Genomic DNA, 24494 nt, shown 5'->3' with positions numbered 1-24494 from the left:
TTTTTATTGGAAACGGTAGCTTCATCAAAATAACTTTCCAGATTTAAGTACAGCTGTCAACCCCCAAGTAGGTGTTGAGCCCCCAGTAATCTTTCTTATAAAACTGCCCAGAACATACTCTCCCTCACAGTCCCTTGTTTAGCCAACGTGTCAGCTAAACCATTAGCTGATCTCCTTGTCCATTTGAAGCATGCACCGATCTCCCTTGTTATATTGTGGATTTCCCTTATGGGCTGTCTACAAATCCAGGCTCCCAACTTACCAGATTGCAGCCACTCAATCAACAATTTAGAGTCTCCCTCAATCGCAATTTGGTGTAACCCCAATTTGGTGGATCCATTCACAAGTTTCTACCTTTTTCCTTCAACTCAGCAGGTATAAACCAGTAAGAGGGGATAGAGTATCTTTTTTAAGAAGATTTGTGGTGATGAACCTCCCACTAAACAGAAATTCACAAGACCCTATACCATATAATTGTCTGAGAAATTTACTATATCTTGCTTTGTATCAGCTTCTTTTTTGGAGCTTGATTAGAACCGAAGACTTAACAGGAACTTTTTTTATCATGAGAGTGGAGAGATATTTGACCTTTTCTATCTATTGGGGATGTTTTCCTATCTTATTCTCGAACCCATGAGCTTTGAATCTCATGGATTGTTCCCAAGTGCCCCTTTTTCTTTGCTTTATGCCCATTGCGCAAGAGTCACACCACTCACCCCCTCTCACCCCACCAAAGATTAGCCAATTCAATTGGAAGGTGAGGCATTTGAAAATCAACACTTTATGGCATGATTTAGCAGGAAAAACCTACTTGGCCCCTATAACCTTGTATGTTTCTCCTCACAACACCTATGGTCAAACAACTTACAACCTACTATTCTCCAACTGCTATGCTTCAAGAAGTTGGGAAAATTTTTTGCAGTATCCTGAATGAGATGATAGACATTTCAACTTGATCTGACTATTTTTGGTTCTTCCCTCCAACTTTAAGAAAGAAATCATGTGGAGTTTTGCAGCAGTTTAGTGGTCAATATAGGAAGAGAGGAAAGTTAGGGTTTTTCCTTTAGGGCAGCAAATGGATTGAATTTATTCCAATTCAAATTTGAATCCACTTCATTTAAGTCAGACTCGGATATCTGGTTAATCATTAATCAGATATGAAAACATGATCTGTTTATTATTCATATTAAACTTGGATATGCTTGATCCAATTTTATATATATATATTGATCAATAACTGAAATGAATTCGTTAAATAAAATTAAAGTACAAAGAAAAAGGGAGAGATAAACTCTCCCAAAACAGTATCACATGTTTACAACATAGCCTAATGCCAAAATAGTTTATTCCTTCCCACCCCTTGTTTAGCCAGTGCATCGGCAAAGAAATTAACATCTTTTTTAATAGTATATATTTTCCAGTAGAAGTGTTTGCAAGTCCATGTTTTCTCATCTTGTCAAGTTAAGACTCATGGACACTCATGATTGGGGATTGACTCCTAGATAATGGTGGTACAGTAGAAGAGATAAGGGTGAAGGTCCTAGGTGTTTATCAGCTTTTATATTTGAAAGGCTATAATCTTAGCAACCAGAGAGAACCTTCTCTAGCAGACTCTTTGGCCAAAGGTAGGGTTGATAGGGATTACGGGTGAGTTCTATTCTTCTCATTGTGGATGCAAGGAGATGTTTTAATGTGACACCGACAGCCCTTGTATTGTTTCTTTTCCTATTTTCTCTTTTTCTTGTCCTGCTCTTCTTGTGCTTACTTATTCTTCTTTATTAACAACAAAAAAAAAAATATCTTGCAAAAAAGGAGGTCTAATTGGTGTCTCTCTCCAAACAAGTGTTTCTTGTGTGATGCAAGCGGGGAAACTACTGTCCATCTAATAATCTCCTGCAGTTTCACTTCTAGTATTTGGGATTGGTTCCTATCTCTCATTGGTTTCAGGTACTTGAGTAGTATTTTCCTGCCCTACTTTCTCAATCTACCTAAATGAAGAGGCAAGATACTCTAGAGATGTACTAGAGCAGCTACTCTACGGACCATAAAGGAAGAAAAGAATAACAGAATCTTTAATGATAATAAGTTATCCAAGGAGGCAGTTATTAGAATGGTGAATTGGGTTAAAACCTTGGGTTATCTTTGCTAGTTGCTCCATTCTCAAAAATGGCATTATGAAAGGATGGAAGGTGGTTGCTTCTTCTTTATCAAACCAAGTGAAGCTGAACTTGGATATCTAGAGATTGGATTGCAAAGCCTTTAAATCAAGTGAAGCTGAGCTTTGATGGATACAGTTTAGGAAAATCCAGGGCTGTCAAGCATTGGAGTTTATAGAGATAATAATTGGGCTGTAATTGCATTATCTAAGGGTCAATTGGACTAAGACATTCCACGAGGGCTAAATTGATGGCAGTTTTGCATGCTCTAAGGTTCACCAAAAGGCTTGGCTTAACAAATGTCAGTCACATGGATACATGGGGAAGCAAATTGTATGGCTCACGCTCTGGCCAGACAAGCAAGGAGCAAATGGGGAATTGGGGATCAAATGTACTAGGGAGAACTATTGAGAGTCCTACATAAATCAGGGCAAATAGTATGGGCATGGTGGCTTATGCCACCATTAAACCTATAGACATATATCCCATTCTTTCATCTTAATTAATAAACTGAAAGTCGCATCAACTTCTCAGATTCTAGATTTCTCTATTCTGATGTTCTTAAGTTTCTATTTGGGATAACCAGTGAACCGTTCTTCCACTTTTGACCTTGGGAAGATATTGAAATGCCATCTTCCAATAGCAGGACATCATCCAGTATGCTACAGTTTAACTTAGAGAAGTTATAACCTTCAAGAAGGCATATAGACAAACTTCTATATCATCAATATCAAGTGGTTTGTGGTTGTTGTTATAATCAAATTTTCAACCCGTCTGTGACCTGCACTAGTGCAATTGAATATCAATATATAGATGAGTTCCAGATAAATATATAAAAATTCTCTTTGCCACAGAAGAAAGTTCCTACCACTAGGAGACATGAAAAAAGAATTCAGCCGGCTTCCAAATTGTTTGAAAAGCCCCTCCTGCATTTTCCCCTCAATCCAACTCTTCACATCCTGAAATATGCAAAGAACTGAGAAGAATCAAAAGGAACAAAAACAACTAGATATAATTAAGACAAAAAATGGAATAATACATATATGAACTAATGTTTCAACATCCATACAGGTCTTAGCTGTAGAATTTATCCTTGTATGTAGTACATAAGTGTAGAGCAAGACTGAGTGACAAAAGTGGGTCCAAACAAACTTACAATCAACCGAAGAAGCTATACTCTAGAACTCAGTACATTCATGAGTAATCAATTAGCAAATTCAACATCGCAATCCAAAAATAAGCTCCCTGGACCAAGGATCAAACAGTGATCCTTTGTTTTCTTAAATCTTATGGTTACACAAATGTGACTTAACACTCTATATATATCCTTAAAAAATTAATTTAAGATCTCTTCTTTGGCAGAAGATTTCTGCTGAGCAACAAACCCACAAAGTAAAACATAAGCATCATTTTGTTTCATTCAGATGGCCTGTACAACATGCTGACTAATGTTCTCAGGCATCCAATTTTAGTATACTATTTTCAACCTAAGTAATATAAATTTCTCGATAAAGATATGACAAAGAAACATATCAAAAGCAATTATGTATAGGACAAAAAATAAGATAAAATTATAACAGCATATTTCAGAAGAAATGATTCTTGTGAGGATAGAAGAAATACCAGATGAATGAGATTATGAAGATTTCTAGACATGGCCAGTATCCCCTGCATTGCCATTCATACATAAGAAGCAAAAATATAACAAATTCGAAGCTCAAATTATAGAGTACCAATTTGTCTAAAACTCTAAATAGATACATCCTAGATTAAGGTATTGGTGGAAATATCAGTCATCCAAATGTAGGAAACACGTTGGACATGTCAAATGGAAATATTTTAGAAATTCTACACATGGTGACAACATTGTGAAATATGTGGAAATATACAACAATATTTTATGAAATGAAAAAAGAAGCATAATTACACCCTTTTAGATTGTTTCCTTGTTCCAAACCATCTAAAAAAGCCATGAAACTAAGGTTGATAGACCAAATAATATGCTACAAAATTGTCTTGTAGACTTCAAGAGTTAAAACTACATAATAGAGTAAGTTCAAGAAAAACTTAAAGAAAGTGCAAATGGTTCTAATAGATCAACCAAATAAAGTGGTCATCATTTCCATTATGTGGGCAATAATATTGCTAGTCCACATATCTACAATATTTTTTCCAACTCATCATATTATAATGCTATCTTGTGTACTCAACATAGTGCCAGTAGTTTTCACTGGGGGAATATGTCATTTCCAGTAATATTTCATGTTGGTATTCATGGTAATGAAAATACGTCATGAAAATATTAGAAATATGTTACTTATCAAAAAATGATAGGAAATATGTCGACATAACAAACCATGATTATTTATCAAAAAAAAAAAAACAAAAAACAAACAAACCATGATTCCCCAATCATCCAATTGATAACTACCTAAGAATTACCATCCACTTCCAGTCTCTGTTGATCCAAAGAATACATAAATCACAATCCGCACAATAAGCGAAAAACTTAAGTCTTGTATGCAATTCCATGACCTGACAAACCCAAACAAACATAGAGGATCCCACCAGTATTATATCTGAATGCTGCACCCACCCCTGAAGGTCTTGGGTTTCCAAAGGTGCAGCCATCAAGGTTAAAACTTAATGGCTCCTTCAGAGAAGGAACAGAAAGGCACAGGGATCTATCTGCTAGTGGAAGACCAAGAAATCTCCAAACATCCCCTCAAAATGTCATCCACTAAGAAATCAGCAAACACTTCTCTCATACACATCCTATGTGCCATCCTCATATGAATGGCAATGTTATATTCATCTAAGTTATTTTAATAATAACAAATTCAAGCATCTCTCCTACTGAACATAAAATAACTGCTCTAGCACACCTCTATATAATTTTCCTCCTTTAGTTAAAGGGGAGGATTTTATATAATTTTCTGTATAATTCTATACTACTATATGAATTCAATATTACTCATTAAAATACTTATCAAAATATGAATGTATGTACATCACATGCATTTAATAACCTCCCAATAGTAAATGAAATGCTCTAACAGACCTGTGAGTAAATGGATATCTGATTGAATGTCTCTGTTAAATGAAATTGTTGATCTACCTACAAAACCAGGAACCAAAGTGAACCTTCTAGTGGTTTGAGAAAGGAAACATAGCATGAAAGAGAGAGAGAGAGAGAGAGAGAGTGGAAAAAACAACAAGAAGAAAAAAACTTTTCAATAATAGGGCAAATTTCCAGAGAAAGATCATCACCCAATTATAATGGTAGCTGTAGAAATATTGTACCAATACAGAGGTGTAATCTTGTCACCTTACTTTAATGTTATCGTTAAGAATAAATGATAGTGGTTATGGTCAGCAAATGCATATGCTATGCTTCCAAAACTCTTGACTCACCCTTTACTTTAATTAATCCAAAAATAACAAGTTGGTAACAGAGAAAGGAGGACACTTGGGCCTACCTCTTCAATTGAGTTCAACTCTGCAAACTTGCAACTGATACCAAGAGGTCATACATATAACCACGGAAGGTGCCTGGGTCTCCTGAATCAGTTAAGGTTAAACTAGGTTTCACAGGGGTGTATTTTCATGTTTTTCTATGGTCACAAGGATGCTTAGATTGATATGCTGTTTTCAAAAGAGATACAATAGTTTGGTGTCTCATCTGCAGGAATTTATTTATAGTGCATCTGTTGGTTTAATTGATTACCTGTGTCTCTAGTGCTGAAGATGTTCGCTGAGAACAACATAAATGATAAAAGTCTCAAGTTGGAAGTATAGGGGTGTCAAGTAGAAATGCAGACATGTAAATGATTGGATATACCATGGATACTCTGGGACAAATTCCAAGCTTACAGAACATCTCCATTAAATTGGATGGTACCAATTATCTCAAACGCTTGCAAACTGTAAAGATGTATGTTAGAAGAAACCGAAATTAGCATATTTAATAGGAAAAATGGAGGTACCATATCCAAAGGATCCTGCATATAAAAGAGGGGAAGAGGGGAATTACATTGTTATGTCTTGATTGCTCATCTCTATGCCACCTCAGATTAAATCACGGATTCCTATTCCTTTATCCAACTGCCAAAGTTTGAGAAAAGGACACTAAATGTTGCTAAAAATTATCAACTTAATCAAAAGATCACTAGTTTTCATCAGGGAAGAAGGATTAATTCTCTTATTTTTCCTCCCAGAAAATTATTGGGAGGCTGTTGGACTTGTTTTCCTTTAACAGTTTGTTCGGAAATATGGAAGTAGAAAAATAGGACACTGTTTGAGAACAAAGATCTGGTGCTGGCTCTTCCAGAATTTGCTCAGACATCCAGATTAGAATTTGGAGATAGATTTTGGGAGACCATTGAATTGTTGAATGTTGTATCTTTGAGTATATACAACTAAGTTGTATCAAGGTGTTATCTTACACTTTCTCTCAGTTGTACTAATCTTTTTTGTTTTCTATTAATGAAATTTTTATTTTACTACCATAAAATTTGCCAAATTTTAGGACCATAGTAATGAAGAATTGTATTACAATTTAACTAAGGCCCCGTTTGGCGCGTCTTTCTGCACGGTCTGTCGGCTATTTACAAGCCCAGCAGACAGCGATTCGGTCTTTTTCCCGTTTGGTTCGCGGTAGATCTAGCCGCCAAAAGCTGATGTGCCAAAAAGACACGAGAAGCCCAAAATGAGCAATTTTCGGGAAGCTCCAAATGGAACTTTTGCGCTTTTTTCTATTCATCTTCGCGCGAAAAGACACGCTTTAACCAAATGGGCTTCAGGCTGCTCAGATCTTAATGCAAAAGCTCAATGCGTCTTTTGACTGTCAGAGCTACCAAAAGATTTTCCCAAAAAGACTTGTCAAACGGCCCCTAAACAAAACAGGTAATTGTATTCTTAGCAGGTCTGAATTCTGAATATAATATCACTCAAATTCAGATTTAAGGCAAAAAGGAATTACCCGACTCCAATTGATGAAGCTCCCAATCTAGATTTGCTACTAAAGAAAGGAGAACTCGAATAGAATTCATTTTTGCTACAGGTGCAAAGGTTTCCGCATAATCAACTCCATACACCTATGAAAAACCTTTTGCAACTAGCCGGGCCTTGTACCTCTCCACTATGCCATCTGCCTTATGTTTCACAGAGAATACCCATTTGCACCCCACAGGTTCCTTTCCCTCTAGAAGATCTGCCAACTCCCATGTGCCATTTTTGTGAAGGGCATTGATCTCCTCCTTCATTGCATTTGTCCACTCAGGAACAAGTAAAGCTTCTGCAACACTCTTAGGAAGGGAAACATTGTCAATAGCAAAGAGGAAAGCACGGAAAGAGGGTGAAACATTCTCATAGGATAAGGAAAGAGCCATTGGCTGGTGTGTGGTGCATGATCTGGCACCCTTCCTCTTAGCAATAGGAAGATCCAGATCACAATTAGAAGTATCAATATCAATGGGTTCAGGGACATTAACTGGAATAATAGTACCTGGATGTAGTGATTGATTCAACCCCTGAGAGTCCGATGGCATAGGTTGCACAGCTTCAGGATGCTTTGTGTCTATTTAACTTTGTTGGTCTCAACCTTGGCTTTTGTACCATTATCTATGAAAGACCCGAAATGGAGGAGGGTCAGTAGGAGAAGGCAACAAAACTTGTCTCTGTTTCTCCTCACTTGGACTTTCCCCCCAAGGAGAAGTAGTAAAGAAAGGCACATCTTCAAAGAAAGAAGCATCCATGGAGACAACGTACTTTTTGGAAATAAAGTCAAAGCAACGATAACCCTTTTGGCAAAGGGGGTACCCAAGGAAAACACAAACAATGGCTTTGGGATCTAACTTACCACGGGTAGGAGACAAATCATGGACAAAACACTAACACCCAAACTAGGCAACTGGGATCTAACTTACCCAAGGAAAACACAAACTGCTAGGCGACTGGGCGAGGCAAGCCTCCAAGGATGCCTTGTCGCCTAGGCGTTGCCTTGACAACTATGGTCCTAACAACATCCACCCAGAACCTTTTGAGAACATTCATGTGTATCAGCAACCCCCAAGCAACCTCTAGAAGATGGCAATTCTTTCTCTCTGCAACCCCATTTTGTTGAGGGGTTCTAGCACAAGAGCTACGATGAATAAAGCCACAAGTTTCAAAAAATTCTGTGAAGTCACCATGAAAATACTCTTTGGCATTATCTGATTGGAAATTTTGAATCTCTATTTGAAATTGTGTGTATACCATGCGTTGAAAGACTTTCACAAATTTAGGAACTTCGTCGCGAGAATGCATAGGGTACACCCATGTATATCGAGAGAAGTCGTCAATGAAAGATATGAAGTATCTATAGCCATTCTCCATTGGAATATTTACAAGTCCCTAAACATCAGAATACACAATGAAAAAAGAAACATCTGATATTTTATTACATAAAGAAAATGACGTTCTACAATGTCTGCTTAGCTGACACACTTGACACTGAAAATCATTAACTGGCACAAACTTAAACAATTCTGGAAACAAGTACTTCAAAGATTCAAAGGACAGATGACCCAAACAATTGTGCCACAAAGTAACCTGACTCTTATTTGACTGACTCAAAGACTCTGAGGCCACAAGACCAACTTTATTCTCAAATACATATAGACCATTCACCATGCTCCCTTTACCAATCGTCCTCCCAAAGGCCAAATCCTGAAAGACACAAGATTGAGGAAAAAAGGTTACTGAGCAGTTCAAAGAGTGTGTAATGCTGCTAATAGATAGCAAATTAATAGGCAGTTTTGGAACATGTAAAACATTTGATAGAGGTAAACCAAACGGCAAAGATATAGATCCTCAACCAGCAATGGAGGAGAAGGATCAGTAGTCGAATTTGTCCTAGGTTTAATGAGAAATTAACAAACAAAGAATGAAAAGAGAGAAGAGGAGAACTCGAAGAAGGGAATTCAGAAAAGAGAGAGAGACAATCAACAACCGCCCCACTCTTACAATTTATATTAATATTCGAATGAAAGTAAAAGGGTTGAATTACCCTTACTACTTACATGGCAAAATAATAAAAGAAAACTAATAACTATAAATTGAAATAAACTACCAACTAACAAACTGAATAACTAACTGCTAACTACAATCTAACTACAGTCATACGAACACAGTGGGGACCACATCAGTGGTCTCTATACTCCCCCTCAAGTTGGGAATAGATGTTTGTCATTCCCAACTTGCATAGATCAGCCTCTTAACTTCTTCCATGAAACAGCCTTGGTGAGAAGATCTGCAAGCTGCATGTCGGAGGTGATATATGCAAGACACACTTCTTGAGATGCAACCCTTTCTCTAATAAAATGTCGGTCCACTTCAATATGCTTAGCTTTGTCATATTGTACCGGATTATGGGCTATATTAATAGCAACCTGATTATCATAGTATAGCATTAAGGGCTTCTCATAAGCAATAACCAACTCCTCAAATAGTGATTTCAACCATCGTATTTCAGCCACACCATTTGCCATAGACCTATATTCAGCTTCAGCACTAGAACGAGAAACAACATTTTGTTTCTTACTCCTCCAAGAGATAAGATTACCTCCTACAAAAGCTCAATATCCAGAGGTAGACCTTCTATCATCAACACACCCAGCCCAATCAACATCTATGTAAACTTCTATCTTCATGTGATCATTATCCTTGAATAGTACACCTCTACCTGGACACCTCTTCAAATATGCCAATATCTTCTCAACTGCAAGTAGGTGACTAGTTCTAGGAGAGTGCATATACTAACTAACAACATTGACTTCATAACTGATGTCCGGTCGTGTGAGACAAAGATAGAGGAGTTTTCCAACTAACCGTTGGAACACAGCTTTATCTTCAAGGGGCTCTCCACCCTCCACACTAATCTTGTGATTCTGTTCAATAGGTGTGTCAGCAGGCTTAACACCCAACTTTCCAGTTTCTTCCAACAAATCAAGAACATGCTTTCTTTGAGAAACAAAAATCCCATGCTTGGACCTAGCTACCTCAATACCCAAGAAGTATCATAGCTCTCCCAGATCTTTTACCTCAAACTCTTGATGAAGGAGTTGCTTAAGAGACTCAATCTCACTGTTATCACTCCCTGTCACTACAATATCATCCACATATACAGCAAGCATGGTTAGGGAAGAATCCACTTTCTTAATAAACAAAGTGTGATCTGACTAAACCTGCACATAGACAAACTTTTCAAGAGCTTGTCTGAATCTATCAAACCAAGCTCTAGGTGACTGTTTTAGTCCATACAAGGCTTTGTTCATCCGGCAAACCTTCTTTCCTGTTTCTGCACTATAAAATCAAGGAGGCAACTACATGTAAACTTCTTCTTGCATCCTTCCACTCAGGACCTGACAAGGCTTCCTGCACTGTTCTAGAAATGGGAATATCAGCAATGGACGCAAGAAAGGACTTGTAAGAGGGAGACAGATGATCATATGACAAGAACTGGGAAATGCAATGGGCTGTGGATGTGGTGCAACAGCGTTTGCCTTTACGGACTGCAATGGGGAGGTCAAGGTCATCCAATGGAGGTGAGGGCTCAACAAAAGGTGGTGAAGGCTCAACAGTGAAAGGCATCTCATCTGTAATATTAGATAAAGGAACTGTGGTACCTGGATCTGGATCCGCATAAGGAATTGGGATGACCTGGACTGCTGATGACCGAAATCAACCTGCCTCCACCATCTGTGATAGACTCTCAAATCTTGGCACCTCTGACAACCCTCCCCATTACATCCTTCTTCACTCAATGGGACAGGTAAAGGAACTTCTGATGAGTTAACCCCAACCTCACTACTCTCCTCTTGAGGAGAAACCCTAGGATAATAGGGTACATCCTCAAAGAAAGTGACATCCATAGAAACAAATCTCCTCCTAGAAGTGGGTTCATAGCAGCAATATCCCTTTTTGAGTTTCTGCATAACCAATGAAAATACATTTTAAGGCTTTAGGATCAAATTTGGAACGATGAGAGCCAAGAGTCTAAACAAAGCAAGTACAACCAAAGGTTTTAAGGGGAATGGTAAACAGCTCTTTATCAGGATATAAAAGAGTGAATGGAGGTTTCATGTCAAAAACCCATGAAGGAATTCGGTTGATGAGATATATCGCTGTAAGAATGGCATCTCCCTATAAACGTATAGGCACATTGGAGTTAAACATGATGCTTCTAGCCACCTCCAATATGTGCCTATTCTTTCTCTCAGCAACCCCATTCTGCTAAGGTGTATGAGGACAAGTGCTCTGATGGATAATCTCATGGTCAAGCAAATAAGAGGCTAATGGTTTTGCAAGGTACTCTTTTGCATTATCGGTAAAAATTTTGATTTTGACCCCAAACTGGGTTAAAATCATCTGATGAAATATCCGAGTCAAGGTAGGAACCTCATCTCGATAACGCATAAGTCAAACCCAAGAAAAGCATGTATAATCATCAACAAACAGTAAGAAATATCTGTACCCCCCCCCCATAGCAGTGATGTGATAAGGTCCCCAAACATCGGTATGCACAATGTCAAAAGGAATTCTACTTTTTTTATTACTCAATGAATACGTTGTTCTACAATGCTTTGCAAGCTCACAACTTTCACATCTCAAATTGGACATCTAGACAAACTCAAACAAACTAGGAAACAAACTTTTCAAAGACCTAAAAGATAAATGACCCAACCGGTTATGCCAAAGCATAACCTAATAGACTGAGAAACAAAAGACCTCCTAGACTTAGGTTTAACTGCTGCCAAGGCTGATTCAAAAGGTTGATGCTACAACATAACCTTTCTCCTACTCTCTTCACTGTGCACTAAGGAGTAGGCTTGAGATAGGGTCACACTATCTCTCATTAGTAGTTGTTGTCTCGCAACATCATATTCAGAATTCAAACCAACTAGGAACTCAAAAACCCTATTAGTTTCAACCAGCTTTCTGTAAGTCTGTGCATCCTTCTGACTTTCCCACTCAATTGTTTCTAGGTGGTCAATTTCATGCCACAAGGATTTCAAGGTTGAGAAGTAAACCTAGACTAGTTTCTCTCCTTGCTTAAGATTATTAACCTCACATTTCAGCTCATAAGCCCTAGAAACATTAAGGGGTTGGGAGTAGGTCTCTTTCATGATGTCCCAAATTTCCTTAGTTGTTTTTGCCCACAAGTAGTTTCGGCTGATATGTGGTTGCATGGAGTTGCACAACCATGTCATAACCAAATAGTTCTCCTAAACCCATTTGGCATAAGTTTGATCCTCCTTAGTTGGTTCCTTCACATCCCCCAACAAATAATTTAGTTTTCCTCTACCCCCAATGGCCATCATGGCTGATTGGGCCCATTCTAAGTAATTTGATCCATCAAACTTAATAGTTGTAATCTGACAGGTGTTCTCAGATATGTTACCAGAACCACCAACCCCAAAAACACCTTCCCCTTGGTTCTTGGTTAAGATGTTAATCAAAAAACACTTTTTTATCACTGTGATAAGAGAAACTGCACCCAAAAATTGATAACAGCCAACCTAGAAGGATGAATTAGGTTCGACAACTACCCAGAAAAAAATAAACAACTCTACTAGATCTCCAAAGAACAAGAACACTCAGTCTAGAATAAAAAAAAGGTCTAACTACTGCCCAAAATTAACAGCAGTCTTGAATTTTAGGGTTTTCTCTTAAAACCCTAAAAAACTCAGGAGAAGAGAGGAGATTTCCCATCCGCACCTCTCAGAATAAGAAAAAATAATCTTTTTTAGCTCGACCTCAAGAAAAACAACTTACTTCGTGAAAAAACTCTGGCCGCCACCTTCAAACTGATATTTGAACCCTAATCTTGAGGATTCGAACCTACTTCTGATTCTTCCTAGTCACTGGATCTCTCCAAGACTCTACAATCTCTTTAGTAGCAGCCTCACACTACCAACAACCTCCAAGAATCAGCCGATGACCTTCTTTCTGCTGAAACTTCCAAACCTATGAGGTTCTCATGTAGTCGGCCTCATTAGACTAGCATAAGAACTTCTAGGTTGGCTCTGATACCAAGTAGTCAAATAGGACTACAATCTGTCCTAGGTTTAATGAGAAATTAACAAACAAAGATTGAAAGGAGAGAAAAGGATAAGAGAAGAGAAGAGAAGAGGAGAAGAAGAACTCGAAGAAGGGAATTCAGAAAAGAGAGAGAGACAATCAACAGCCGCCCCACTCTTACAATTTATATTAATATTTGAATGCAAGTAAGAGGGCTGAATTACCCTTACTGCTTACATGGCAAAATAATAAAAGAAAACTAATAACTATAAACTGAAATAAACTACCAACTAACAAACTAAAATAACTAACTGCTAACTACAGCTTAACTACAGTCATACGAACACAATGGGGACCACATCAGTGGTCTCTATAGGATCTATCAGCTAACCTCGCTTTATCCTTGCCAGAAAGAAGGGTGTATGATTGGAAAAATGTTGACTTACCAGTCATGTGATTGGAAGCACCAGAATCAATACTCCATGGAGATTCGGAGGTATCAGTAGACACATGGAATGCAGAAGCTAATTTATCTAAGGAAGAAGCAAAAGAGGTTGAAGGAGTAGGTCCAGAATCTGCTTGTGTGAGAGCCCTACCATATTGCTCCAAATGGTCACGAAAGGCAGTGATAATTATTTCCTTAAAATCAGACCTAGGGGGGCAATCCTGGGAGTTCACAGTAGTTCCTCTACTTTGCGACTCATGAGAGGCCAAGTTAGCCTAGGTGAACCTCTCCTGATTTGGTTTCTTGTTTTGTTCTTGTGCTGATTTCTTATTTAGGTCTTGTGCCCACTTCAGCTTACCATGCAATTCCCAACATGTCTCCCGTGTGTGTCGGGATTTCTGACAATGAGTGCACCACAGTTAATCCTTATCATCAACCCTTTTCTGGCCATCTCCCTTTCTTGCTGAATTGGTATCATCTCTTGGGCTAAAGCAATGGTCTCCCCTCGGGGGGATTCATGGCAGATTTTCTACTTTCCTCAGATTGAACCAAAGCATACACCTCTTGGACAGAAGGAAGATCCTTGCTGCCCAAAATTTGAACTCGAATGGGTTCATATATGGGATTAAGCCCCAACAAAAAAGTAAACACCCACTACTGTGACACTAACTGTTTGTAGGCTTTGGCATCACTTGAAAGAAGAAGAAGAAGAAGAAGAAGAAGAAGAAGAACTGTTTACTGTATTACAGGTTTGAAGAGAAGAAAAGAGAGAAAGAGAAAGAGAGAGAGAGAGAGAGAGAGAGAGAGGAGAGGAGAAAAGAAAGAAGGGGTTCAGTGGTGAATGATCTGCTGCCCCATACACTACTTTATTTATAGCTTTTAGGATCCTTACAAGAATAGGAAATAAACAAAAAATAGAAACAATAAGGCCAGCCAGCCCAACTTAACAGAAATTACAAACTTCTAATAACAGAAATTAGAAACTACTACAAAGAAAATAGAAACTACCAATAAAAGAAATTAGAAACAACTAGGTGTGGGTATGAAACCACACACACTAGAGCCTGAGTGTGAGTATGGAACCCCACACTCGTGGCTAACCAACTATTTCTTCAGCATCCTTTTCACTCTCCCACTCAATGTTCTGATAGTAATCTAACTCTTTCCAGATAGATGTGAGGTCAGAATAGTAGGTGGATAAGTTTCTTTCCCCTTGTTTAATGTTGTAGACGGCTTGCAATTGATAGATTCTAGCCTAGTATCTCTGCTAGGAGTAAGTTGACCTTGCTTGTTCACATATTTCCTTGGCTGTCTCAGCCCACATAAAGTTACGCTTAACTGATGGTAGCATAGTAGTCAAAAGCCATGACATAACATAATCATGCAGTTTTCCTGGTCCCACTTATCATATTCAGCAGTACCAGTCCTAGGTTCCTTCACTTTTCCATTGATATACCCGGCCTTACCCCGGGCTGTGATGTACAGCAACATCTCCTTAGACCATGTCAAATAGTTTCTGCCATCTAAGGGAGTAATGGTTGTTGGAAAGCTCATAGAGTCAAGACTGTTGTTCATTCCTCCTTGGTTGAAAGAAGTTCCAGAGGTTGCACAGTCTTCAGAGGCCATAACAAAGGCTGCTATCATAAGTTTCAGACCTACAACCCTTCCCCTGCAGTCCACACACTCACAAACACACAGCCCCCACTGTAAGGTTTAAAAACAAATTGCTGTCATAGTAACACAGTACCTGCTGTCACAGATTTACAGGTCTAACTGACCTCACAAGGGCCAGTTTAAGCAACACATAACATCTACAATTCTGCTTATGTATTTCTCCATCTGAACCAGGTCACACGTGACCTACACAGGTTCTTCACCCACACAGTTTTGGATCACCGACTCACCAACCCACAGGAAGTTATTAAACAAGCCTACACCATTCGACTAGGGCAGATTTTAGGATGTTCTTGGTAACAATACCAAGAACCAATGAAAAAAAGCACTTCAATCTAGGTTCCTGATCAGTTCGACTGACTTTTGAAAGTTACAGTCCAGAGTAGATTGGGAGAGAAGAAGAAAAACAACCACCGACCTCTATAAAAGTTCAGTCAATCATCTGTCCATCTCTGAGAGAGATTTTCTTTTCAGTTTCTGTTTAAAAAAGGATAGAATAGAGTCCACCAACAATTCTCAGTGCAAGGTCGAACTTGTTCTCCCCATTCTCAGTCCAGGTATGTGATTGGTAAGACCTTCGATCAGATAAGATGCCTTTTATAGAGCGCTGTCCTGCTCTGATACCATGATTACGATCAAGAGTGAAGTAGAGAAGAAGAAGAAGAAGAAGAGAGAAGAGAAGGAAGAGAAGAGAGGATTGAGACCAAAAAGTATGTCTGGCGGCGCCAGTCTTTGTATTTATATGTTAGGGCGTCAATAAAAAATAAAAACATAAAAAGATAAAAGTGCCCTTATGGCACATAACTAAGATTACATCAATCACCTTAGCCCAAAGTTTGTCCCTTTCTACCGGCAATCTCCACAACCACTTACCCAACAGAGCCACATTCCTTTTCAAAATATTCCCAACACCTAAGCCACTAAATTTCTTACTTCTACTCACCACCTCCCAACTAACTCTGATCCTTCTTCTCCTCTCCTGACTCCCATAAGATGTCCCTCATCAGTTTTTCCAATCTACTGCTCACTCCCTCTGGAATTCTAAACACCAACAGATAATACACCGGAAAATTAACTAAGGTAGACCAGATCGAAGTAATCCTACCTCCCAAAGATAGGTAGCTTTTCTTCCAAGTGGCCAATCTTTTAGTGAATCTCTCAACAACTGGGTTCCAAAACCTACTATTTCTCGGATTGTCACCCAAAGGAATCCCCAAATAGATCATATTTTCTATAGTTATTTGGATTGAACTGGGTGTTTTCTAGAGAACTTCATCTCCTTATGGTTGATTGACCATCTAAAGCTTTCAATTAAAAGGGATGTCTTTGGACATTTGTGCCTTTTGTCTTATGCTGGAATGTCTGGACTGAAAGGAACAGATTCTTCTGTTCAACCTGTGATAGGAGAAGAGGAAAGAAATATCATTAGGTTGGAGTGCATTTGGCAGAATTTTGTTTGGTTCAACTTTCATGATTTCAGCAAGATGGTTTGTTTCTCCTTGAGATCTGTCAATGTGTAAATAATAGGGGTATACTTGCAAGTTTTTGAGCAGTGTATGTTTTCCACTATACATCTCATTCCCTTAGATGGAGTTACACGTATTTTGAGTACACATTTCATCCACAATACAATCCTTTACATTTACTTTTCAAAAAAAATTACCAAATGCTTACCTGCATAAAATCTTGAAGATTATCCCTTTCTATTCGGTTCAGTTGGTGAAATGGTTGTACAGTGAATGTTACACTATCATCAAGTATTCTAAACAGCATCACCTGCACATAATAAACAAGAAAATTGATAAAAAAAAGGCTCAATGACAAACTTTATGCTCTACTTAATAACAAGAATACATATTATTTGCACGTGCAACATTTTCAGGGAAAGCATGCAGAAACATCAAAAGAACTTCTTTTCTCATCTCATAAATTACATGAAAACAGCATGTAAAATATACTGGATAAAAATGCATGTACATAAGAAATACAACGATGAATGACACATACAAGAATGTTTTTCAACACTAAAAATCAGAAGGGAACTTACAGGTATGATCTCCAATATTGCACATATATGTTCCACATACTCCAAGGAGTAATAAGCAGAGACAACTGTTTCATCTGGACTGTAAGCATTAAGGAATTCAACTTTGGATTAAGTCTCATTAAACAGGCAGATAGCATGAGAACATGCTACTAAAAACATAAACCAGCATTTGCTAGAAATTTGGATATTATTAAACAGAAGTATATGTATAATAGTGGGACCATAGTTACTTGCTGAGAGTATGACCAGTCAAGTGAGATAGAATAATCAAATTATGAATTATGAATTTCAAAATTCTTATATGGAGCAGATTCAGAGGTTAAAACCTAAGTATAGCTTATGGTTACTGGAATAGGTAGCATTGTGGCTATTGGTACAGATGGCAGCAGAGGACTGTAGGCTAGAGCAGTAAATTAAAAGCACACCCTCCTTTTCTGAAATAGTACACAAAAGTTGCATTTATGCCTTTAACCATATCAAATTATTTGCGGGCAATCTCCAAAGTTTAAGAGTCCAATTTTCCATTAACAAAAGAACTCTAACCCATTTATCCTCAGCCTGGTCCTAAATTTGCAGGATTTATAGGGATTGGAAAAAAAATGACCATTATTTCTGTTAAAGAATAAAACCTATTCAAGGACCTCACTTAACAGCTTAAGATTTTAGGTTGAATGGTTCTTTGAGATGGTATCAGAGCCACTTTGACCAAGTGACCTAGTGTTTTCTCATCACCCCCATTATAATTAATTTTCAGCACAAGGTATAGGTGGGCCTGTGCTATCCACGCTTCAAGCCCAATGGGCTTTCGTGTGAGGGAGCATGTTAGAGAATAAAACCTATTCAAGGGCCTCACTTAACAGCTTAAGCTTTTAGGTTGAATGGTTCTTTGAGAATTTCCACTAAAATGCAAAGGTATGTCCATAGTAACTCTATAAATCCTGTTCTCAGAACTAAATGTCATCCTCCCACCATTGGCAAATAAAAAGGGCAGCCCAGTGCAAGAGGCTCCACCAATTCGTGGTCTGGGGAGGGATAGATGTACGCAGCCTTACCCCTGCAAATACACAGAGAGGCTGTTAAGATTCAAAACCTGGTCACCCAGGTCACAATGGAACAACCCAACTGTTGCGCCAAGGCCCACCCTCACCACTGACAACAATAGAGAAAAATAAAGACGTTTTGTTGTTGATCTATAACAGAAAATACAGAGATATACACGCACACAAGAAGGGAAAGAAATAAATGATAGTACACAAGAGGTATGCACCAGGGGAGGACCAAGCCTATATATTAAAAAAAGAGATGCCAACACAACCTCCACAATACCCTACATAGAAACAACAGAAGCTATTCCACAAAACAAAACAAGCATGAGCTGATTGATTAAGGAAAGACACACTAAGGCTCAGTTTGGAAGGAGTACATATGCAAATATGTAGAGTACAAAACCTTGTATTTTGTATTATTTTATATGTATTTGCACTCAACATATTTGGATTTGCACTCCTTCCAAACTGAGCCTAAAGCACACATAACAAGATGCACTATCCTCACATGGAGTCCAGAGGCCAACCATTGAGAGCAATCACAACAGAGAGAGAGAGAGAGAGAGAGAGAGAGAAACCAAAACAAGTCTAAAACATCCTTCAACATGGAGTAGGGAAAATACCACAATCAAGGATCAAATCTTAAAAATGATAGACAAGTGTCATCAATATCCCAACAAAATGAAAAGAGCCCAAAACCCCAGTCCAACCCTTATCAAGCAATACCGATTAAAGTAAGAACTACTATCTTTCTCATTATACTTCTTTCCTCTCTTGTCACTAGCTTCCCCATTAGAACAATCATTGATTCCCCATTCAAGGAATTCTCAAACACGGGCAGAGCCAGTATCTCCATCATGCTTCTTAATCTACAATAAAAGAAGAGGGGAAGCAGCCCTTGGAAGAGCAATAGACTCAAGTGACTTTAGAAATTAGTCATAGCCTAATATTCCTATAACCTCTTCTCATCTGCTTCAAAGAGGATAAGTAATTCTCATAGAAGTAATGGGCACTCTTCAGATAAGAAAAGAAACAGAAGCAATGCACACTCTACTGATTACACCCAAGAAAACAAGTCCACTGAAAGACAATGGTCACTCTAGATTACCAAAAAGGAAAGAAAAAAGAAATTCACCAATAGAGTTCTCAAAAAAAATAATGGACACTATAGATTAGACAAAAGAAATCATGCTATATAATCCATGTATGGTTTAGCCTTCCAACATTTGTTATGGGGAAAGTTATTGTTAATCAATAAGATAAGAGGACACCAAGAGTTACCAATGTATATAAAAACTTGAGGCAGTTTAAACTTCTTATCACAGACAATTATCAACTTCATAACCGAACAGCAAGCATAAATCCAGGCAATACAAAATTAACTAATACATAACAAAGCATAGAAAATCCAAAATAGCAAACCTGCAGTTTTCTGATATTCGGACTAGTGGTGCATGTAGCAGTGATTGAAATTTGAGAAAAAAAGAATGCAGATTGAGCACAATGAATGGATCTTGCTGAATTTTCTTGTGCAACTGTTTAGTAAAATCTTCAATAAATCCCCATGCAAAGACAGCATCAGTTATCTGTACGAATTAATAACCATCATTGCTGCAGGATGTGTATTGAACAATGTGTAAACAATGTTGTTACATATAAGGTATAAACATGACAACAATAACAGCAACAAGCTCCTAGAGAAAATCTTGCTTTTGATTAGTATAATTGCAATCGGTCGAACTAAACGTATATGATATTGACTTTTTTGGTAATAAATATGAAAAAATAAAGTTTTATTAATAAAAGAAAAGAGTACATCAAAAGGTGATGAGAAATCACCAAGGACAAACACAACGTATTCTTTTGTCTATAACCTTAGTTTCTTAGCTTTGTTAAATGATTTGGAAAATATAATAATTTAAAAAGGTGTGCCTATGCTTCTTTTATCATGTCATAAAATATCAATCTATATTTTTGCATATTTTACAATGTTTCCACCATTTTTATTGGAAATAATGTTTCCACCATGTCTAAATTTTTTACAACATTTCCGACATGTTTCCTATATTTGGATGACTGACATTTCCACTGACATCAACATTTTAAACCTTGCATGCTCCTTGCCTGTCATTTTTTAGCCAATCAACCACTACCTTAGAGTCCCCTTCAATTATCATGTTGCTCAAGTTCAACCTTTTTCCCAAATTGAGTCCATTCAATAGGGCAAGTGTTCACCCTTGTAGAATTCCCAACACCAACTGGTCCTGAAAAGAGAGCTAATATTCCACAAGTTTCACAGCAGGTTTCATACACTACCTTTCAAGTTATTAGCTCTGATTTACATAAACATAAATATATACAAAACCAAAACTACAAGATATAAGTTACTAAGAAATAAATGAGCTTTCAGGACATAAAAAGATACCACAGAAAAGGTTGAAAGAGCATCGTGGTGTAAATTGAGGGCTTGAAGCATATCCTGCAGGTATTTCTGAATTCCCAAAATATGTTGCTTAATTTGCAAGTTTTCCTTAACCTGAAAGATTCAGATAAAGTAAACCACAATAGAAAAGATTTTTCACAACGTAACCAGAAAAACATTCTATAATTCTAACTATGGTAGTTTGCATCTAGATGGAACTTATGAACATGGTAGACTTATCAATGTCTGCAGGTTGAGATCTTTTTTTTTATAGTTATCTCTCTTGGATACCCCACCCTTCAGACAAGGTACCCATGCCTAATTTTGTCTTATAGTGTGCCTTTTCATGGGTCCTACCATGTCTGCATGGTGAAGTATCCAAGAGTTGTATAAATTCATTGATTGCTGGCATTCTCCTTTGAGTAATACCTCATAAAATTGTTCAATTTCTTTAAATTTAGAAATCATATGATACAGTTTCCTTCCAACAGTTCCAAATTTTGTATATTCCATTGAGCAAATCTGCAAACAAATAATATTATCAGTACCAGGCATTTAGGAAAGTCATAATGTAAGGAAAAGATATGGCATGTTTGAGCATATAGTTCTACAAAAGAACACAGACAAGGGATCATTTTTTTAAAAGGTTGTCTATTGGTAAAATCCATGTACATTTAATAAAGGAAAAAATTGCCAAAGCAATAGGATACTACCATAAAAGCAGCAAACTTAGTAGATAAAAAGTCATCAAAAAAAGGTGTTCTAATAAATTAACAAAAATCCTAGGATAAAAATATTTATACATCATGTTGAACATGACTATTCATCAGAAACCTTTGAGCCAAGGTTAAGAAAGACTGTTGGAAAACTTAGAAACCCACTAATAACTATAATGATGAAAAGTACAGGCCCTGGTACATCAACACACCCTCACCAATCAATCCCAACCAAAAACTAAGAAAATCTGATTTTTAGTAGATACAAAAGGTAACCCACTAATACATATTAAGCTTTTGAATAATGTTGAACACAATTCCCTAGCCAGTGGCTAATCAAAATATCTGATTTTTCTTTGTGTTTTTTTTAGCTCTATGTTGTTTGTATCAGTGACTTAAAAGGTGCATGCTTCTAGGCAAGGCATTGGAGAAAAGTGCCAAGCCATATGGCGGAGGCGTACATATACATGAGGCATATGCTCTTATATAAAAGGCATACAAAGGTGTACACCTCACAATAAAGTAGACATACACCTATGTTACACTTTATACAGTAAGTGTACGCCTCAAAAATTTTTCATCTTAAGCCTTGTTTTACATTAAAAGCTATAAATGCATGGGGGCACCATTATACTTCATCATCACGACAAGTTCTTGGAGGTCTTTCTCATATCTGTTTTGCAGGGTTCTCCCCTCTATACTTCATCATCACGCAGAGGTGTGACGCAAGGCGTTCCACTACCTAGAGGCGTGAGGCATAGTTCAGAACGTAAGGGACGTAAGCCTCCTTAAGAGGAGGGAGGATGAGGAGGAAGGAGGGAGGAAGAAGAGGAAGAAAATTCTCATTTTTCTTTTCCTTTCCCTTCCTTTCCTTTTCTTTTTCTTTCTTTTTTCTTTTTTTTTTTTTGTCATTTTACATGAGGTGTGCATGAGGCATACGCATCTAGCACGCCTCATGAAAAAACGTATGAGGTGTACGTCTCTTGCACCTAAGGCATACACCTCAGAGGTATCGACGCTAGGGGTGCTCACGGTTCGGTTAACCGAACCGTGGGGTATTTTTTCAAACTAAACCGACTTGATCGATTTTTTAAATATCCAAACCGAAACCGAACTGATGCAACCGGTTAACCGGTTAACTGCGGTTCGGTTTTTCGGTTTTTTTATGCACTTAAAATTAAAAATAAAAAATAAAACTGTCAGTGTCGGACTGGTTGGTGCCAGTGGTTGCTGTCGGCTGTCGCCTGAAGTGAGAGCTTGAGAGGTGGTGCCTGGCAGAGCCGCAAAGAGGAGAGGTGAGAGAGAGAGAGAAGAGAGATACAGAAATCAGAGATGGCGTTGGTGCTTGCTTGCCGGCAAGGCGGAGACCAGCGTTGTCGCTTGGTGCTGGTGGTTGGCGCGGGCCACGCGGCCGTCTAGGGAATTCTAAGAGTCGAAGAAGACTAGAAGAGTAAGATTGTAAGAGAGACTAAGAACTTCGAATAGAACTGAGAGAGACGAAAGAGAAAAGACTGAGAGTGAGAGAAGGTTTAGTCATTTAGGTTTCTAATTCGAAGAGATAAAGAGAAGAAAGGCTTGAAATTTTTCGATTTTCGAGACTGAGAGACTGGAAGTCTCCAGCAAAGGCAAACTACCGAATAAACTTTCAATTAAAACTTCATTCGATTTTCAAAAAAAATAAAAAATATAATATATAATACTATATAAATATATAGTATTGTATATATATCGGTCGGTTCAGTTAACCGTTGGTTTTTTAAATGGTTAATCGAAACCGGACCGAAACTATCGGTTTTTTAAGAATATTAAACCGAAACCGAACCTACCGGTTCAGTTAACCGATTTTTCAGTTCAGTTTCGGTCGGTTCGGTTTTTCGGTTTTTTTTGCTCACCCCTAGTCGGCGCCCCTGGCATACGCCTCCCACACCTTTTAAAACACTATATATATATAATTCTACAACCCCAAATTGAATATTCCAACCATTCTTTTGGCACTCATTGAGCTTATAAATGCCTTGAGACAACGATTTGAGAAGAGATTTAGTGTAATTCACATATCTAAAATAACGCAAAAAAGAAAGAGAAAGATGGAAGAGAGAAAGTGTAGAAGAAGAAGACAAAAGAGAAAGGAAGAAAGGGAAGAAGGAAGAGTGTCAATCGAACCTCCCTCCAGTCTCCCCCAAAATTTATCTTTTATTCTTTGGTTGTAATGTGAATACAATTACATGAATACCCTTAGTAGGGTGGCCAGCACTAAAAGCAATAAGAAAAGGAAGAAAACAGGCCCACTAATCACGAACATAAAACATAAACAGAATTGAATAAAAAGAAGGAAACTATGGAACATTCGGTCCATCATCTCTACAATTTCTAAGTCGAAATGGTATAAGACGTGGACGAAGCTTCCAATAAGTGTCTCTGGTATGTTTACGCTTCTTACAATAATCATAGATCAAGTCCATCTTGTCATCCCTTCATTCACGACCACCTTATACCCACCAGGCTTAGGTTTTATTGTGCTAACCATAGCCAACTACTCAAAAGCGTATGCTTGAGAAAGAACATGTTGTCGTGCAATGTCATATTTGTTGTTAGAATAATTTGTTAGTTGTTTCTGCAGTTATATTTTATGCTGTCAGTCTTAGAGTGTTGTCAGCTTGTTTATTGTCTTTTTATTATTGTGTTATTAGGGTGTGCCGCCAGGGGCAAGCATATAATTCCCCAACTTTTATTTTTCATCTCATTAATATGAATAGAAGGCTGGGTGCCACCAGCCTAAAGTTTTTGGCTCCCAAACAGCAGTTCTCTCTTCCTCTTCTCTTCTCTTCTTCTTCTCTTCCTTTCTTCTCTCTTCTTCTTCCTTCCTTCTCTTCTTCCTAGAAGAAAACATGGTATCAGAGCAAACTTTTGGGCAATAGGAGGACTCG

General features: G+C 37.9%; 1 protein-coding gene across 14 annotated transcripts in view; it reads right to left on the bottom strand.

Annotated features, from left to right (window-relative positions):
- LOC104591878 (uncharacterized) overlaps positions 1–24494 on the bottom strand; it is a 135286-nt gene that overhangs the window by 90815 nt on the left and 19977 nt on the right. For 12 of the 14 annotated variants that reach the window (XR_016085525.1, XR_016085527.1, XR_016085524.1 and 9 more), the window contains 8 exons: positions 21281–21373; positions 20855–20965; positions 19852–20015; positions 17384–17462; positions 17011–17112; positions 5218–5274; positions 3780–3824; positions 3025–3115 (listed from right to left, as the gene is read on the bottom strand). Coding sequence is in view for 5 of the 14 variants with exons in the window: in XM_010250959.3 (XP_010249261.1) it covers positions 3025–3115; positions 3780–3824; positions 5218–5274; positions 17011–17112; positions 17384–17462; positions 19852–20015; positions 20855–20965; positions 21281–21373 (742 nt within the window). In the remaining 9 variants the exon portion in view is untranslated. The remainder of the gene's footprint in view (positions 1–3024; positions 3116–3779; positions 3825–5217; positions 5275–17010; positions 17113–17383; positions 17463–19851; positions 20016–20854; positions 20966–21280; positions 21374–24494) is intronic. The other 2 variants (XR_016085526.1, XM_088903212.1) reach the window with 1 other exon arrangement.

Source organism: Nelumbo nucifera, chromosome 4 (assembly GCF_055504915.1).
Source record: "Nelumbo nucifera cultivar China Antique chromosome 4, China Antique-T2T, whole genome shotgun sequence".
NCBI classification, from domain to species: domain Eukaryota; kingdom Viridiplantae; phylum Streptophyta; class Magnoliopsida; order Proteales; family Nelumbonaceae; genus Nelumbo; species Nelumbo nucifera.
This window is presented reverse-complemented; position numbering and strand designations above follow the sequence as displayed.